The sequence below is a fragment of the Phaseolus vulgaris genome, chromosome 8 (assembly GCF_051622355.1).
Source record: "Phaseolus vulgaris cultivar YP4 chromosome 8, ASM5162235v1, whole genome shotgun sequence".
NCBI lineage: Eukaryota > Viridiplantae > Streptophyta > Magnoliopsida > Fabales > Fabaceae > Phaseolus > Phaseolus vulgaris.
The window spans coordinates 2,298,344-2,315,451 of NC_143505.1; the positions used below are offsets into that span (position 1 = coordinate 2,298,344).

The 17,108-nt window shown below is 35.9% G+C and overlaps 4 protein-coding genes across 6 annotated transcripts; 1 reads left to right on the forward strand and 3 right to left on the reverse strand.

Annotated features, from left to right (window-relative positions):
• Nucleotides 1-126: 126 nt before the first annotated feature.
• On the forward strand, nucleotides 127-1,683 carry LOC137823802 (F-box/kelch-repeat protein At3g23880). Its single transcript, XM_068629079.2, has 2 exons — nucleotides 127-1,299; nucleotides 1,436-1,683. Exons 1-2 carry the CDS (start codon nucleotides 127-129, stop codon nucleotides 1,463-1,465), a joined length of 1,203 nt encoding a protein of 400 aa, XP_068485180.2. The 3' UTR covers nucleotides 1,466-1,683.
• A 601-nt stretch (nucleotides 1,684-2,284) lies between these two features.
• LOC137823804 (uncharacterized) lies at nucleotides 2,285-4,293 on the reverse strand. The gene is made up of 3 exons (XM_068629081.2): nucleotides 3,376-4,293; nucleotides 3,138-3,266; nucleotides 2,285-2,637 (listed from the first exon to the last, which is right to left on the reverse strand). The coding sequence occupies exons 1-3, from the start codon at nucleotides 3,934-3,936 to the stop codon at nucleotides 2,494-2,496; spliced, it is 834 nt and encodes a 277-aa protein (XP_068485182.2). The 5' UTR covers nucleotides 3,937-4,293; the 3' UTR covers nucleotides 2,285-2,493.
• A 52-nt stretch (nucleotides 4,294-4,345) lies between these two features.
• Nucleotides 4,346-6,126, reverse strand: LOC137823803 (uncharacterized). Its single transcript, XM_068629080.2, has 2 exons — nucleotides 5,524-6,126; nucleotides 4,346-5,412 (listed from the first exon to the last, which is right to left on the reverse strand). The coding sequence occupies exons 1-2, from the start codon at nucleotides 5,684-5,686 to the stop codon at nucleotides 4,538-4,540; spliced, it is 1,038 nt and encodes a 345-aa protein (XP_068485181.2). The 5' UTR covers nucleotides 5,687-6,126; the 3' UTR covers nucleotides 4,346-4,537.
• Nucleotides 6,127-7,263: 1,137 nt separating this feature from the next.
• On the reverse strand, nucleotides 7,264-16,472 carry AUG5 (HAUS augmin-like complex subunit). 3 transcript variants are annotated; one of them, XM_090294182.1, is made up of 11 exons: nucleotides 15,763-16,425; nucleotides 14,502-15,044; nucleotides 14,067-14,208; nucleotides 13,817-13,990; nucleotides 12,107-12,316; nucleotides 11,394-11,579; nucleotides 10,171-10,330; nucleotides 9,390-9,585; nucleotides 8,712-8,844; nucleotides 7,839-7,989; nucleotides 7,282-7,519 (listed from the first exon to the last, which is right to left on the reverse strand). In XM_090294182.1, the coding sequence occupies exons 1-10, from the start codon at nucleotides 16,263-16,265 to the stop codon at nucleotides 7,861-7,863; spliced, it is 2,376 nt and encodes a 791-aa protein (XP_090150308.1). In that variant the 5' UTR covers nucleotides 16,266-16,425; the 3' UTR covers nucleotides 7,282-7,519; nucleotides 7,839-7,860. The 3 variants fall into 3 exon arrangements, 2 of the variants coding, with proteins under 2 accessions (XP_068485930.1, XP_090150308.1); XM_068629829.2 differs by having other exon boundaries at nucleotides 7,264-7,989; nucleotides 15,763-16,472; XR_016514957.1 differs by having other exon boundaries at nucleotides 7,418-7,989; nucleotides 14,067-14,144; nucleotides 15,763-16,418.
• Nucleotides 16,473-17,108: the final 636 nt, after the last annotated feature.

Consider the following 17,108-nt stretch of genomic DNA (forward strand, 5'->3'; position numbering starts at 1 on the left):
TGAACATGTCTAAAAAAAATTAGTGTAAATGGTAAATAACGTGATAAGTATTGTAACAAAAAGGGAAAAACGGATAAGAAACATAGATTGATAGCATCAGAGAAAAAGCGCTAAGGAAAGTAAGACATGAACAACCAGACTCTTCCTCTTCTCCCTCTGGAAGTGATCAGAGAAATTCTTCTGAGATTGCCGGTGAAATCCCTTTTGCGTTTCAAGTGTGTTTCAAAGTCATGGCTTTCTCTCATTTCCGATCCCCAATTTGGCATTTCGCATTACGACCTTGCTGCCACACCCACCCATCGAATCCTCATGAGATCAAACGATTTTTATGCTCAATCCATTGATGCAAACGAACCCTTTATAGATCGTGAAGAGGGTACGCTGTGTTTGCTTCGTGCTGTGCATCTCCTCCTTCCCCCTCCTTCTCCCCCACGAATTCCCGATTTTTTTCACTTCGATGATTTTCGCAATCAGCCTCAGATTTTGGGCTCATGCAGAGGCTTTATTCTCTTATACTACGAGAGGGGCGATGATCTCATCCTGTGGAATCCCTCAATTGGTGTTCATAAACAATTACCACACTTTCAATATGATAACATAACCCGTGAATTCCTCTATGGTTTTGGGTATGACCCATCTAAAGATGACTATTTGATTACCATTATTCCATTTTCTGCCGAAAACGAAGCCCACGTTTTCTCCTTCAAAACTGCTTCCTGGAACAGTCTCCTTGTCAATGTTCCATATTCAGATCCTGGCAATTGCCTTGCAGTCAGAGCTGGGTCACTCTTCAATGAGACCCTTCATGGGTTGGTTTTCTCCAAGGAGAAAAATGTTGCTGTCATTCTTGCCTTTGATCTGGTACAAAGGAGTTTTTCAGAGATTTCTCTGTTGGATCATTTAACTACGGAAAAATGTGGAGTATGTGGTTTGAGGGTAGTGGGAGGATGTCTCGGTGTGTGTTACTCGGTTGAAGGCAGTGCAACTACTGAAATATGGGTGATGAAAGAATACAAAGTGCACTCTTCTTGGGCTAAGTTCATTGTTGTACCTACTTGTGACTTTTCCCCCATATGCATCACCAAAGATGGTGGAATTTTTGGGTCTGATATGAGAAGTTTAGAGAAGTATGACGATAAAGGACAGCTGCTAGAGCATCGTGCATATGGTGTACAAGAAGAGTTGTTCTACTGTCTCAATCTACAGTGTGCTATTTATAGAGAGAGTTTACTGTCACTTCCTACTGTCATTAGGAATACAAGTGAAGAAGAGCATCAGCAACTGATAAGAAAAATCAGGGTATGTATGCACTGTTATCCAATCTCTTTCACCATTGCATTCTTATTCATCTTACTGCTGATATTTCTTTCTTTACTTTTTAAGAGGGTGTCTTGTTAATATTCTAGCATTTACAATAAGCTAATGTTTTCTGCAGGCCGCCAAATTGACAAGAATATATAGTTAGCTCGATGTTACTTTCCTTCAATTGATGACACTACTGCATAGCCCTTGGAAGAGAATGGCATGTGTATCTATGATATTAAATCATCTTATCTTAGTGTAGAACTAGTGTTCATTTTAGTGGCGATTTCTGTAGAGTTGCAGTATGTACATACTTAACAGTTTAACTATGTACAAAGGTGGAATTAGCAAAATTTTTGTGGGAGTATTGCGTAGTTCTTATATCCAAACCCTACTTATTTGATTATTTGATTATGCAAAACACAAAACACACTTCACTTCAAAAGTACTGCAGAAAAATGTGCTGTCTTCAGAAGCTGGAACAAACAAGTGCTAGTTTGTGTGGCCCCTAATTATTGTAAAAGACATTAGTACCAAGTGACAATGACATGCTGCATTAAAACCACAGTGAGAAATCCAGAAAGATTATTTCTTTTAATTACAAAAGGTTTACCCGCTAAAGCAGTTTTCTTCTAATCAGCAAATGAAAATGTTATATAAGAAAAGGATGTGGTATATATAAGACATACCTCAAGCAAATTCAACCACATTCCAGACAGAAACAAATCACTAACTGCTGCACACTACCTCAGAATCTCAAACAATTGCAGCAAAGCACCTAAGTAGTAGCTAAACATACATATACACTAGAAAAAAAGACTGGGGAACAGATCCCCAAATCCAATCCTTTGATTCTCTCTAAATCCATGCCTCCAAGAACAGTTGCAAAAACAAATGTCTTCTCAATGTTCAACTCTACAAAGGCAACTCTTGGAAACCCCATCAAGAAATAATTTCAAGCAAAGAGGAACTGTAGATAAGGTTTATCAAAGGCCACTGAAGAAAATTATTGCATAGAGGATTATTACATACTTTTCACAAGTCATTCATCTTTTATGATCTTTTGTAGAGTTACATACTACTAGATGGAACAAAATACATTTCCCTCCATTTCTTGGAGATAGAACATAAGACTTTATATACATTGTTCAAAGTTTATAACATTCACACTACTTTTCTCCTACTTTTCTCTTACAACAACTTGTAGTAACAATTATTTTCTGAAAAAAGAACTTCATAGCCTTTTCCACAAGGACACCTAAATCTCAGGCTTAGGCACTGTTCAGCCCATTCAACACTAATCTCTTCTTCGGAATCTTCTCCTCCCAAATCATCCTGCAAAAACATATGGATTGAATAAAAAACATAAATTATTATAAGAATCCGTCAAACTATATATCCAAAAAATAATAACAAGGCTTTAGAATTACATATTATTGAGCTTAACTTCTACTCATCAATATAAAGATTTCTATGGTATCAACTATGAAAAAATAATCTAAGTGTGATTTTTAAAACAATCTCCATTCATAGTAATATGCAATAGATTCTCATAAACACGTAATTACTTTTTCTTCCCATCTTATTTACAACCTATTTTTCTTCGTATCTCTTTCTTTACTTTTCTATCACATCGCATTTATCACTTTTCTTCCTTACATTTTCCTTTTTTTCTATCGTTTTCTTTCCTAAACTCCATTCACCCCCCACAATGGAGTGAATGTACAATTTTTCTTCACTAGGATAACAATGTAAGATAGTTTACAAAATTAAATTATATATTACATATCTCAGTAGAATTACAGAACCAAACACATTAAAGTAACACAAGGTACCTGAGGCAGCACTTTGTCCTCTTCAGCAGCTACACAGTTTTCTTCTTTTTCATCTTCTTCCTCATCCTTCATAACTTCATCCCACCATTGCCTCATCTCTTTCAATCGCTCCTTCATCCTTCTCAGTTTCTGCAATCACATGCACAAAAGAAACAAACAAAGCAAAACAAACCCATTATTCCAAACCCAAAAAAATCAAAACATTTTATTCCCCTTTCAATCCCCCAACCCTCCGTACCACTGAATCAGGAGCTGCGGTCTCCTCGGAGTTCAGACACGGCGAAGGCGCGGAGACATCTGAGACGCTCCTCCTGAGGCCCGGCGGCAGGGGCGGCAGCCCGGAGCCTCTCTCCGCAGGAGTGGGAGGCGCCGGCGCAGGCGCCGGAGGGCGGTAAGGGTCGGAGACGCAGCGGCGGAGGACGGGGAAGGAGCGGCGCTTGTTGACGAGGGAGTTGAGGTTGAGGGGAACGGGGACGGCAGAGAAGCCGCAAAGGGAGAGGTCCTCCTGGTCGCAGAAGAGTTTCTTGGCAGAGGGCTCCCCAGAGACAGAGGACGAGGGAGGCGATCGGCGCTTCATGGGGTTGTTGACGGCGGAGCATGGCGGCTGACAGCGGCAGCAAGTGTTGTTGAGGTAGAGGTCGGTGGGCTCCACCACTGACGTGTGATCAGCGTGCTCGTGCATTGGTTGCGACGGTGCAATGCTGGGGCATTTGTATTTGTGAGGTGTTTGTGTTGCCGTTGATCTTGGAGAAATTGCAGTGATGACTTCGTTCTGGGTATGAACGTTTATTTCACCCATCTTCTTGAACTCTTTCTTTCTTTGGTTTTGCGTTTGTAAAAAATGGGAGTAAAAGGAAGAAAGAAGAAGGGGTTGGGTTTCGCTTATTTATATAAGTGTGTAGATGATTTTGAATTTTTAACGGCTATTGGCGGGTTCTGTTTAAGCTTTTAGAATAACAAATTAATTAATGACCACTTAGCCATACTTGCTATTGAATGGTGTTGTTTTCTCATGACAGTCTTCTGGGATTTTATTTGAAAGACATAAAATGGTAGTTAGAGATTTTATTTACTTAATCAATGGCCACTTTTAGATATCTATTCGTAGTTGCAGTATCATAATCAGAAGTTTCCATCAACAACTAAAGGATTTGAACAGATTTTTTTTTATCAGCAAGGATTTGAACAGATAATAACAATTTGCAAGATTGAATCTCTAAAATGGTCACATCCTTAAATTTATTGGTAGTAATACATTAAACATGTACCAATTTTTTCAGCAGTAGTCCCATGTTAATTTTTCTATTCATATCATAACCATATTACAATTTCCATAAAGAAAGTAAGTTCACCATGTAGAAGGAGTTATTAGACAATTATGAATGGATGGTAGTATTAAGTTAAGGAGAGGCATTCTTTGAAAAAGTGGAAGATGTGTCAAGGGTGCTAGGTGGAGGGAATAGTGGGGGAAAAGGAAGGGGAAAAGCTGGTGGTGATGGGGATGGAGTTAAACCTGGTACTGTTGGGAAAGGAAACAGTGGTGGTGATGATCCTGATGAGGGAGGCTGGAATGGGTTAGGAACAGTTGGTGATGTTTCTGGGGGCTGTAATGGGTTAGGATTCAGAGATGGTGGCTGAAATGGGTTGGGTACAGTAGGTGAGGGAAACAATGGGTTAGGAGGAAATGTGAGACTACTGGGGTGAGCTATTTTCTGATCCAAAGGTTGAACCTTTGGGGAGTTATTGGTACTTCCTGCAGGTGCTGGTGGTGACAGTGATATTCCTGAAATGGGTGGCAAAAGAGGGAGTGGTGGCAATAATGGTGGAAGGTCAGGTAAACCAGGAAGGGGAGGAAGGAGACCACCAGGTGTCTTTGGGTCCTGCAGTGGAGGGGGAAATGATGGATCTAATTTTGGATAAGATATAGTTTTCACAGAATCAAGGCCTTTCATGTTTTGAATGCTTGGTTTTTGGTTGCAAAGATTTGGTTGTTTAAGAGGCTTGAATGAGAAAAGGCCAGCTGAGAATATGTGTAGTCCTTGCTTTCTGGACTTGAGGCGCAGTGAGGAAGAGGTTGCTGCAGAGGCCACAGCACAATAAGGCTCACTGCTATTTATTAACTTCACAGTGCATCCCTTGATGCTCTTCACATGTTTGCTCACTGAGAAAGGTAACTGTACCTTGAACTCCCCATGCTTATCTGTCTTCACTTCTTTCCTGAACCTTGGCTTTGTGGTCCCATATCCATCTTTGCATTCTACAGCAACTGATGCACCTGTCATCAAGAGTATAGGAAAACATAAGACAGCATAACTTAAAATATCAAAATTTAGACTATATCTAGAAATATGAAATTATGAACCGTTTTAAAATAGTGAAAATGCACCTGAAATGAAGTGGTTGCCCATGGAGAAATCCTGTTGGAAGCATGTGTCACAGTAAACAGTGCCAACCACAACAGCAGAGGGAAGCTTCCTGTTGTAGCTACCCTCAGAACGAGTTGTACCACATGTGAGACTGAGAAATAGTATTACAAGGAACCAAGACATTCTCAGGTTTACTTCTCTTAGAAATTATTGTATATTGAGTAAAAGCAATAGTGGGTGATTCTGCTTCCAACTAAAGGCTATATATATCTTTGTTCCCTCTTGCTGTAAAAGAGAGTCAGGTACAATGATTTTTTATAGCCTACAGATGAGGAGACTATTTATGTCTGTCATGCGAAAGCCAGTGAACTGTCAACTAAAATGCAGTAATTGCAGGCTTGTTTTCCCATCATCAAACAGCTAGGAAAGAAGGTAATTTGGTGGGTGGAAAGGTTATATACAAAGAAGCTCGTAGCTACTGTTCTATTTAATTGAATGTTTGTTTCTTTATTTGCATGAAAAAATACAAGAAAAGGTATGGTTGTGTTGTGTCCCTTTGGTTCACGAGACAGAGAAAGTAGCCACAGAATCTGTGAGCATAATATGCAAGACATGAAGCTGCTGGAATCACATTGAGAGCTAGCACAAACTGTGTTAGCATGACCTGTTTGGATAAGAATTCCAAGCTGCAACATGTGAGCACCTTGTGATGCAGATATTCATGCGAGTATTTTACTGTATATGCAGGTCATATTTACTGTGATCACGATATGCACACCCATATATCACTGTATATATATACAAAATACAGGCAGGTCAAGTAGTTCATTTGGTTTATAGTGGAACACTATAAAATGACCATTAGATTCATTAATAGAATACTAAAGGGTGTGAATGAGTTATTTGGAACTTGTGTTGTCATTTGACCAACTAAAATTATTTTGCAAATACTCTCTGATCAGTGTTGTCAAACGTTTCGTCCAAATACAAGGTTATACAATTTCAATTTTTTTTAACTCGAAGAAACGTTATTAAATGTTGAATTAAGATATTATAACAAAATATCCATTAATTAAATTAGTATATTAGTGATATTTAATCCAAAAAGACTACGCAACTATTGCCTCGTCTTTTTAGATGTATTAAAAAACTGAATATGCATAAGTGCAAAAAGACTACGCAAATATTTCAAGTGACAAAAAAATAAATTAGGGGATTTATTTATTAAAAATAATTTATATACTTCTATTTAAAAAATTAGTCATTTTCTATTGTAATATAAAAACAGAAGTCTTTAGTTCTTCCAAATAATAGTTTTTTAGCATTTTTAAACTACTCAAATAATATTAAATAATACTCTTAATACAGAACAACTAACATTGAAAAATATATTAAAATGATTGATTACTTAAAGAGAGTTATTAACTAAAATTATAATAGTTGAAATATCTCTTAATTACATCCACTAAAATTATAAAACACTGTTATTTTATAATGTAAAAAAAAAATATTCTAATAATTAGGGCAATAGTTCCCAAGTCCCAATTATATTTTTCAAGGCATTGGAATTTGCTCTTTTTTTCTTTCTCTTGGAATTTGCTCTTTTTTTCTTTCTCTTGGTCAGTTTAGATTTGACAACCGACGCATTCAATGTCAAATGTTACACTACTAAGATAATACACTTTTTATAAAAACAAAAAAGAACTACCAAATTTGCTATTCTAAATATCAGACTAGGTTGTGTTTACTATATACTATAGTAAAGAAACCAAGTGAGGTTAACAAAAGAAAATTAAACCTAAACAATGTCAAATCTAAACTGAGGTTTCTTCTGCAAAGAATTTTAAGCTATTCCTAAAACAAGAAATCACTGTTTGAATCTTCGAATGTGAACCACATTACTTTTGTGGGCCATTTACACCTTGTGAATTTCAAAAAGAAATTGTACAACTACACTAGCATATCCCCTCGGCAAATCCGTTCAACTCGACCTTCTTTTTTCCTCAAAGGTTATAACTGTAGACAACCAGACCAAACCAGAGTTCAGCAAATGAAGCCGAAATGCCTTCATAAATGCCATTAATCACAATCAATTAAAATGAACAATCCACCCCACTACCTAAAATCTAAAATGACACACTTCACGCTTCTAAAGAAAAAGTGGTGGTAGAGAGTATCTGTGCAAGATCAAGTAGATGATACTCTCTTTTTCTTAAGATCTTCGTCTATCAATATAGACAACAGCTGACATATCCCATCCCAGAAGACAATTATCAGAGATTGACAGCTAAGTGGGAAATGTTTAGATGAACAAGATTTCACAAAAATTGCTTACTCCACGTGCTTTATAATTCTAATTACAATAGCTCCTTGTCATAAAATGCAAGAAGCTGCTTCACATGATTATGCCATGCAGTTACATTTTGCCCATCCACTGCTACCCAGTCAACAACTGTCGATGCTGGTTGCTCCCACCACTCATCAAGCTGCAGAAGATGTTACAATTTAATAATAATAGAACAAGAATAAGGATGGAAATTGATGAGCACTATCCCGAACAGTCATGCAGCATTAGATACAAGTGTCCTATTAATTGTCTGTCCTATTGGTCATTACGGATAAAAATTAAGAGCAGTGGCGTATTATTGAAATGTGATAGAAAATAACTTATCCTATATTAATTGTTCTAGATTATTTCTTTATCAGAATTAAGAACTGCCTTTATGATAGCTTGACATAGACAATAACTGATGGCAGCTATGTACATTTGATAGTAGGGTGTGTAATTAGAGAGGTATTGTTATTTGCAGTTTGTGGATACAGAATACTTTTTTGTAGGAAACCTTTGTCTCTGCAAAAGTATGTATATTGCCATAAAAACTTCAAAGTGAAAAATATAGAAAGAAAATTTAAATTAGCTTCTTCATAAGTTTAAATTAACTTATGCACAGGCTTATTTATAAAAGCTCTCATATAGCTTCTTCTTAAGTTAAAAAGCTTATCTATTGGTGCTCTATCAAATTGAATAAAAAATATATCTCCTCTAATCCACTTTCTCGGCACTTCAAGGAGGAGTTTTGATGTGTGCCCCGTGTGAATTGCTTCTTTCTTATCTGTTTCTACGCTATGCCAAACTACAAAATGCATTTAAGATTGGATTTTCTTACAACAAACAAAGCATAATAGCAATAATAACAGTATAACTCACCAATCCCCTGACATATTTGCAATCTTCCAAGCTCTGCTGAGCACTCAAAATAGCAGTCTTAAGTTCAGGCAACCATTCTTCCATGATAGTTTTCTCCTGTTTTGCAGCCAAACTCAAAGAAAAACTCGTTGTCCTGTGTATCAATATATCAGATGTAAAAAAAATGTTTTCAACAAATTCTGAACATGTTAAGGAAGGATTATTTTTCCCTGATCTCAGCTGTTTTTGAGATAAAAAAGTTGTTTGCAATTTCAGCTGTTTGCTTGGAATAAGAGCTGAAATTTGTAAAAATAATTTAAATATGTTGATTTTGTGAATCTGAAAATTTGAAGCTAATGATTATTTTAAAACATTTTTTTTCTTATCAGCAATGAATATATCCTTTTTCTTATATAAAAAGCTGATTTGTTTGCTTCAAACAAAATTATTCTAAAAACTACTTTTCACTAAACATACCCACCCAAAAATTAATTTTGATTACAATCAAATATACATACAATCAATTATTAATTTTGACAGCTATATCAAATACACCATCAGAAGGTATGTATCTAAAAGAGATGGGAAAATAATTAACAAGATCTTTCTCTTGCTAATACATAAATTTTGAATATGCAAGAAACATTAACCATGAATGCACAATGGATTCAGGGGTTAGAATGTTAGATACATATTTACCTTTCGTATTCTTGTTGAACAAAGCCAGCATGATTTAACAAGGCATTTCCGCTCTGAACAAGATCTCGTCTAATATAAACAAGATTAATAGCCTTTAATAAATCTTCCAACACACTAGCTTCAGAGCCACGAAGTTTCAAACAGAACTCCAGGGACTCCAGTACAGATGCAAGACCAGCATCTGAACCCTCCGAGCCTGTCCATTTAACACAAAAGCCATTGAAGCTTTAGCCACCATAAAGCATCCACGAACAACAAATCCTTATATTATATTCTTCAAATTGCAGGTTAATGAAATAACAAGTTGTAGTAAATACATTGATTCAAAACAACAAAATATCAAATATAATTTTATGATTGCTTTAAAAGTTTGGTACGATTTTACGATGTCATTCCTAATGCCATACATCACTTATATCAATACATTGGCAGGCATACCCAGATATTTTATTCAGAATGACAATTGTTAGACTATTTAGTGTAACAGTAATTAGTGTTTAACGTGTTCTATCAACTAAATTATGTTTAATTTAGAGAAGAAGAAAAAAGGTGTTTAAAGTTAACTTGTCCTGACAAAACATAACACGTGAATATAGCCATACTCCTGTTAGAGGGGGAAATGAAAAACCCCAAGGGTGCAGTTTCTATTTACAAAGGCCATAGTCTACTTATTTCTGCTATTAGTAATTACTAAAGCGACATTCTACAATGCAATCTATTAAACCATCATATATGGGTACATCAAGAAAGAGCCTATCAGCAAACAATATAATATACTCACAAGCAGGATACTGAAGTGCAGCTGAAACACGGCATATTGAAGGAATTGCGGATGGATCCCGAGCACCAGCTCTTGCTGTCAAAATAGCTGCACTTACTTCTGCATTTGTAACTGCTTCCTGGCCAGGTGGTCCACTAGCACCCATGGCCTCAAGCAGTGCCTGAACCAGAAGTGAACAAAAAATTAAGTTGAAGCACATTTCAATATACATAGACAAATAACATATTTAAAGCAAATTTCTGAAACCATTAAAAGTTCATTCACATATGCTGGCTTAGAATCAGGGGAAACAGTCATTTTTTATTGCAGAAAAACTGTCCTTTTACCAGTCTAAGTGTGATACAATGTCAGATATCACAAATGTAAAATAGAATGAATCTTGTCTCTACACTGCATTATTCAAGAGACCTGGACTTTAGGTGCCAATTCCCACTCTAAAGATTTTAAAGATTGGCTACAGATTTAAGTTGCACTACTAAATTTGCATCACAATACCCTATTTAAATTTAAACTTAAATAATATAACATAACAGAAACGGTAGAGGTTATAAGGTTATTTAAATGGGATTCAATCCAGAGAACCAATTGGGTAACCAAGTGGAATGAGCTGTCATGTTGCTTTGGAGCATCAATATCAAATATTACATTAGAAAGTTTCTAGTAAAAGCGGGGGTGAAATTCGGTGTCAGAGTGCAATTTATTCAGTTCCAAGGGGTATTTATTGGATTGCAATGCAGATGTCTCTCGTGGAATATCTTGCCCCTAAACTAGTTATATGGTACGATTATATATATTTTTTGTGCCTGCTTTAATACAGGTTTTCATTCCACATATGCAGAAAAGATTGAGCAAGCTTGATGCACTATTAGAGTTATTTTAATCAATCCAAGTTCCTCTCTGTATCTGGAATTTTCTAATCGGGATGATATCTTAACCCTCCCTTCCCCACCCTCCAAATTACACTTGCTTTTATATGAATAATTTTATTCTATCCACCCAAAAAAGAGTAGAATGCATTGAATACTATACAGTCAAATCTGCTCAAGTTTATATTTAAATGAACTCAGAACCCTGGAATCAAAAGATAGAAATAGATGATTCGAAAGTACATCATGTAAATTAATTTTATATATCAAATCCCAAAAATTCAGAACATTAGTTTTATTCTAGTATATGTTATACCGAATAGGCAAGTAAAAAGTTGTTTGTGGAGCATTATAAACCTGTGGGGAAGAAGGAAGCATGTAGAGACTATTATCTGGACTTTGAGAAAATGTAGACACTTCTTTCTCAGTGAGATCCTTTGCACTATTTGAAGCCTCGGCAACAGCAGCACATGCTGGAATTATAGTGGTTGAAGCATATTCCTTAGCAGTTAATGGTTGCTGACTCCAAAATGAAGCAGCATCCTGCATTATCGTAAAAAGATACCAAAATTGGAAACAATAAAAACTGAAATCAAAGGACTGTTTATTAAAACCAAAAGTACTGGAAATACATACAAGAACAAAGATGAGTTCAAATAAATTTTGGAACCTTGGGGAAAAAAATGCCAAGGCACAGTAGGTCCAATCATATTCATGGTCTCAGTATTCAATGAATATAACAATTCACAGTAAATGCACAATGTCCCCACAGACAAAAACCAATTAGTGGATAACTCAAGTTTTAAACCAGTGACTATTGTAGGATTCAAACAGGTATCACCATTCACAAGGCATAGTGGGTGCAATCATATTCACGGTCTCAGTAGTCAATGCATATAACAATTCACAGTATCTATTTACCCACACAGACAAACCAACTAATGGATAATTCAAGTTATAAACTAGTGGCTATTCTAGAATTCAAACAGGGTATCACCATTCACAAGGATGGACTGTAACTCTACCAGTTTTGTTTCACTTAACATGAATTACTGAAAATGGAACATTACCATATTTGCTTTAAGGAGTGCCGTATATATGGTCTCAAGTTCTGATCTACGAGAATCAAACTCTTCAATCTTTTTCCACTTTTTTTTTAGAGAATCTTCAGCTTCTTTCCTCTCAGCACACAACTTATTCAAGCGTTGTATTTCAGACATCAAGGTATTCAAGCTTGCCTTTAAACCAGCAACTTCTCTTTCCTTGGCCCAAACATCCAGCTGAACAGAAGGAAAAAATATACAGAATAAGTGGTAAACTTCTAGCTCAAATATTGATCTGAAAAATATAACTAGCGTTAGGAAATTAACAGAATTGAAAGGGGAAAAAGTTTTATCTTTTTTCTTCTAACTTTTATGCAGTAAAATTCCAGAATGAAGTTGGACAATCTAAAAAGAACCCAACTCGTTTAATTGAAATTCTAGAACTTAAAGATTCCTCAAAGATAAACTTTTATTTTACCCACAATAAATGATAATACATAAAAATTATTCCCAAGATTGAACATCTGGATGTCCCTAACTTAGCCATAGTAGCAACAAAAATGAAAAATCTTATATATAGAGTTTCTGAAATCCCCATGTTTTATGAATTTTATTTTAATGGTAAAATCAAATTTCAGAATCTCCCCCAATGAAGTAAATAAAATATGTGTTACTTCACAACAGCACCAGAATATATGCCAGTCTCATGGATGTTGGACACAAGGGATGAACACAATTTATTTGAATAAACTGAAATAACCTGGTTTATACAGGCCAGTTTACAAGTACACAACATCACAGGGTTTGCCCCTAACAAGAACTCTCCTATAATTTGCTTCTGCATTCTAATCATTTTATGACACATGTCCTTTTGATTTTTCAATCAAGGACTCTCCTCTGTTTTTTGAGAAAATTGTGGCAGTCATACACACATTTACGACAAGCAACCAAACATGCAATGTAGGTATAACAAACAGCAAGCATTATTCTGTTTAAGTTATTGTGAAGAGATGAACTGGTGATCATTTTTCACAAAAGCAAATCTTAAGTACGGTTGTTTCTTTTTCTCTCTAATTAAAGTTCTGCTGTAGCAGAAAAAGTGCCATATAAACAAATCAATCGTGTACACACACATGTTACACATTAACATCTAAACAATATACATGTGATCTTTACCAAAAAAAGTGCTTCGTAGTTCAAAGAAGCTTAAGATAGCATCTGAATCTAAAGAAACAAATTTTTACAATAACAAAACGACAATTTGTCACAAACCCGAAGAGAGAAAATAATGATTAACAGATCATCCAACAAACTCAGTTACACACACTAATAGCCAAACACCCATCTATTTGGTATCTTTATTCCTACTGGGTATCCAAGCTTTACTCTGTTCGGACCTAGGCCTACCACAATCTTGAAAAACATGCTAAATATTTGATTAGGAAAATAACAAAGAAAATCTGCAGTGCTTTTAAGCATTAATTCTTCCTAGAATAAGTTATGCTGCCAAAACAATATCCGTAAATACACCAGCCTCTACATTTCTGATTTCTCTATAGTGACATGTCAAAGAGTTCAAATTCTTCTCGCCATACATGTTGGTAATCTAACTATTGGTTATCTATTGAAGGAAAGCTTACAAATTATTATCATTACCAGGTGACAATAAATTAAAAAAAAAATACATAACCCACATTAAAAAGAACATAATGCACTGTATGTTTTTCATAATAATACCTCAAGTTGTCTAAGACTTCCAACGTTCTGGGATGTACTCCCAATACCAATTGGGCGTGAAGAAACATCAGTGCTTCCATGCAGACGTTTCATAAGTTTTTCGCAGGTTTCCCTTGCTTCTGCAGCCTTGTTGAGTGCATCTTCAGTGGCCAAAAATTGTTGAACATGAGCTTTCTGAGAACAAACACGGCACCAGTTCAATAACTCCTTGTACAACAACAAAATATGTAGTTTAAGGATGAAAAAATACCTGTCTATCAAGAAGCTGATTTTGACTCCCTCCTGGTGACACATCAACCCCAATCTTTCCATTGCCATAAAGTTGATACTGTAAAGGAGAGCTCCCATCAGATGACGAAACATCCATAACTATGTTATTTTCATATTTGTACCTGATTGAAGAATGCAAATTTCGATTATAACAGCAATAGCATACGTAATACCCTTCCTGATAAGAACTAACTAACAGAACATTCACAAAACCATACAGCTACTTCTTACACACTTATTTTCCTGGATGGGAGGGGGAAATAATCACTGTAAGCTTCTTAGGCATACTTTGCCAATATAGCATTAGTGACCATTTTTTAAAGTTATAGTAACAATGATCAATGACAGAAAGTTACAGTCACAGAGGCATGAGCACCAATGGAACATGAAAAACAAATTATGTACATTATGATACCTCAAGGTCTCTGCATCGGCTCGAACATCAATTTTCTCTATTTCTCTGGAGATTAGACTTTTCAGCCGTGAAGTGTATGCAGTAATTGCCTGAAGCAATTGAGGAGGACTCTTTAGGCAATTTATGATAACAGTTCTAACCTCGTCAGGAATTTGCCCATCATAGTCAAACCCTAATTTTGCTGTTTCTGCCTGAGGATTTAAATGAATGCCACTTCCTTCATAAGCCGGAAAAGAATTCCGTATTTTTTCAACCATATGAGATACAAGAGATTCACAAGCCTTTCTAATATTCTTTTCCCTCGTGGTTTCAATGAGAATGACATCATCCGCAGATTTACTGCCCTTAACAGTAGAATAAACAGCCTCCTTATCACTTTTGGCACTAAAACTATTGGCCATTTCCACAGAAGAATCCACACCTGATCTTTGAGAATCCATAGCTTGATTTACATAGTAATATAGACGTTTATGATATTCAGCAAATATTTTTGCAGCCTCGTTACACTGTCGATCATAAGTCTCCAACATCACTTGCTTATGCCTGCACAAAGGATGAAGAAATATACTTTTGTTGCCTCAAGTTTCAATCATTCAATACCAGAATCACCGTAAACTCATAATTTATTTTCCTCTCTCTTTCATATTATTGGTAAAAAGAGAAAAGCACATAAAAGGCTACCATAATATCAGAAACACATTATTATACCAACAAGAGACCACACCGTGCCAGCATTATTACTCGAGAGAACGTTATAACTACAAACATACACTTACTTCCTCTTCCGTCTCATTTTCACCTCATTTTCTTCCTATCTTTCTCTTTTCCTTCCATCACATAACTTATAACACATGTCTTTTTCTCTCTTTTTTTGTTTTTGTCTCTACCTGGGAACATCCTAAGACGGGGTATGTTATCAAAAAACTGTTAAACTATTAACAAAGAGGTTTTTGTTATCATTTCACCACTATATCTTTCATCTCATTTCACTACTTTATCTTTCATTTCATTTCGACTTCACTTCTTTTCCCATCTCCCTCGTTATTTCTCATAGTATCATTTATCAAATCTATAATCTATCACTTTTTTTATGTCTCACTACCTGCACCTGTACTTCCCCATACGTTCATCATTTTCACAAACTGTTTCGCTATGAAAAAGAAATATGCAAACTCCACTGCAACCAACCAGAATGAAAATTACCAATTACATGTACACACGCTGCTCAAATTTAGGGCACATTGAGAAAAATAACCAAAACCTGTAATTGGCTCGTTCATCGAGCATTCTCTTCCTCTCAGTCTCCTCTCTGGAAACCTCGAGCATCTTCGTCCTCAAATCCTTCCTCCGCCTCCTCACAATGTTCCTCAGCCTCTCCACCTCCTTCGCCGCCAAATCCCGCTCCTGCAACGCCGCCTCCCTCGTCGTCGCAGTCTCCGAACCCTCGCCGGCGACGAGCGCCCTCTCCTTCTTCCTTGCGCCCTTCCCCCTGACCTCCTCTTTCGCCTCGCCGCCGCCTTCCCCGCCGTGCACGGTGATGTTCCGGCGGATGTTCCGCACCGTCTTCTCGGACTTGGCGCGCGTGACGAGGAAGTTCCAGACCGGAATCATATTTCCGCGGCAAATCCGGCGGATTGACTCGACGGACGGCAGGTGCGACTTTCCGGCAGCGTATGTACCTAGCGGACGGTATCCCATCTCTTTGTGCAGCCATTCGAGAATAGCCTCCGGCGAAGACAGCGATGACGACGGCGCGGTCTGCATGATGAGTATGAGGCAGAGCGTGTTGGTTATGGCTTTCCGTGGATCTGAGAAATTGAAGTGGAGAGTGGTTGGTGCTGGAGTTGTGCTCTTCACACTCTCTCTGTAACACTCCTTTCTCCTTTCTTCTATTCAAGGGATCAAAATTATAACGGTGAGAGCTTTTCGGAATTTTGAAATTTTTGTTTATATCTCTCCGTATTTTGACTTTAACAAGTAAATAAAATTAAACATTTTATTAATAAAAATATCTTTAATTCACCAAAGGTAAAACAATTAAGTAAATTAAGTTTCGTTTAAAATTGCAATTTCTATATTTGGATTATAAAAAGTAAAACAAAAAGTTATAATTATAAGTTGAATTTAAATTTTAACAAAAGTAATGACAGAACAAATACTAAGGTATAATTTAATTAATTTTGCTCATTACCTTCATTAGCCAAATTTACCAATTGGACTTTGAGTGTTTATTGCCTCAATTTTGCTCATAAAATTTTCCTGTTCCTCCTTTGGAAATTTAAGTCATTGTTTATTTTGTATTTAGATTAAAAAAATCACACATTTTTTAGAAATTTTAAATATAATTTAAACTATTTTCATTTCAAAATTATTTAAATTTTTTAAATGTTTTAATCAAATAAAATAATTCAAATTTATTTATTTATTTATTTCTATTATTAGAATATAGTATTTCAATTATCATATGATATTAGTAACATTGATAAAAATAATAATTTAACGGAAATAATTATTAAAACTTCAACTAAAACATGTCTCACATTCACCAAAAATTAATGTAAGTAACATTGGTAAAATTCTTATATAAACTAAAAAATAACACTGGTT

What these genes read in the sequence shown, in the direction of transcription:
- LOC137823804 (XM_068629081.2), bottom strand. Translation starts at nt 3,936, where the DNA reads ATGGGTGAAATAAACGTTCATACCCAGAACGAAGTCATCACTGCAATT. An exon ending in CCGCAGCTCCTGATTCAGTG is followed by an intron (nt 3,267 to 3,375) that starts GTACGGAGGGTT and finishes ATGTGATTGCAG; the next exon opens with AAACTGAGAAGGATGAAGGA. An exon ending in AGGACAAAGTGCTGCCTCAG is followed by an intron (nt 2,638 to 3,137) that starts GTACCTTGTGTT and finishes ATGTTTTTGCAG; the next exon opens with GATGATTTGGGAGGAGAAGA.
- AUG5 (XM_068629829.2), bottom strand. Translation starts at nt 16,265, where the DNA reads ATGCAGACCGCGCCGTCGTCATCGCTGTCTTCGCCGGAGGCTATTCTC. An exon ending in GATGAACGAGCCAATTACAG is followed by an intron (nt 15,045 to 15,762) that starts GTTTTGGTTATT and finishes TCCTTTGTGCAG; the next exon opens with GCATAAGCAAGTGATGTTGG. An exon ending in TGCTTCCTTCTTCCCCACAG is followed by an intron (nt 10,331 to 11,393) that starts GTTTATAATGCT and finishes CTTCTGGTTCAG; the next exon opens with GCACTGCTTGAGGCCATGGG.
- LOC137823803 (XM_068629080.2), bottom strand. Translation starts at nt 5,686, where the DNA reads ATGTCTTGGTTCCTTGTAATACTATTTCTCAGTCTCACATGTGGTACA. An exon ending in GGGCAACCACTTCATTTCAG is followed by an intron (nt 5,413 to 5,523) that starts GTGCATTTTCAC and finishes TCTTGATGACAG; the next exon opens with GTGCATCAGTTGCTGTAGAA.
- LOC137823802 (XM_068629079.2), top strand. Translation starts at nt 127, where the DNA reads ATGAACAACCAGACTCTTCCTCTTCTCCCTCTGGAAGTGATCAGAGAA. An exon ending in AACTGATAAGAAAAATCAGG is followed by an intron (nt 1,300 to 1,435) that starts GTATGTATGCAC and finishes TGTTTTCTGCAG; the next exon opens with GCCGCCAAATTGACAAGAAT.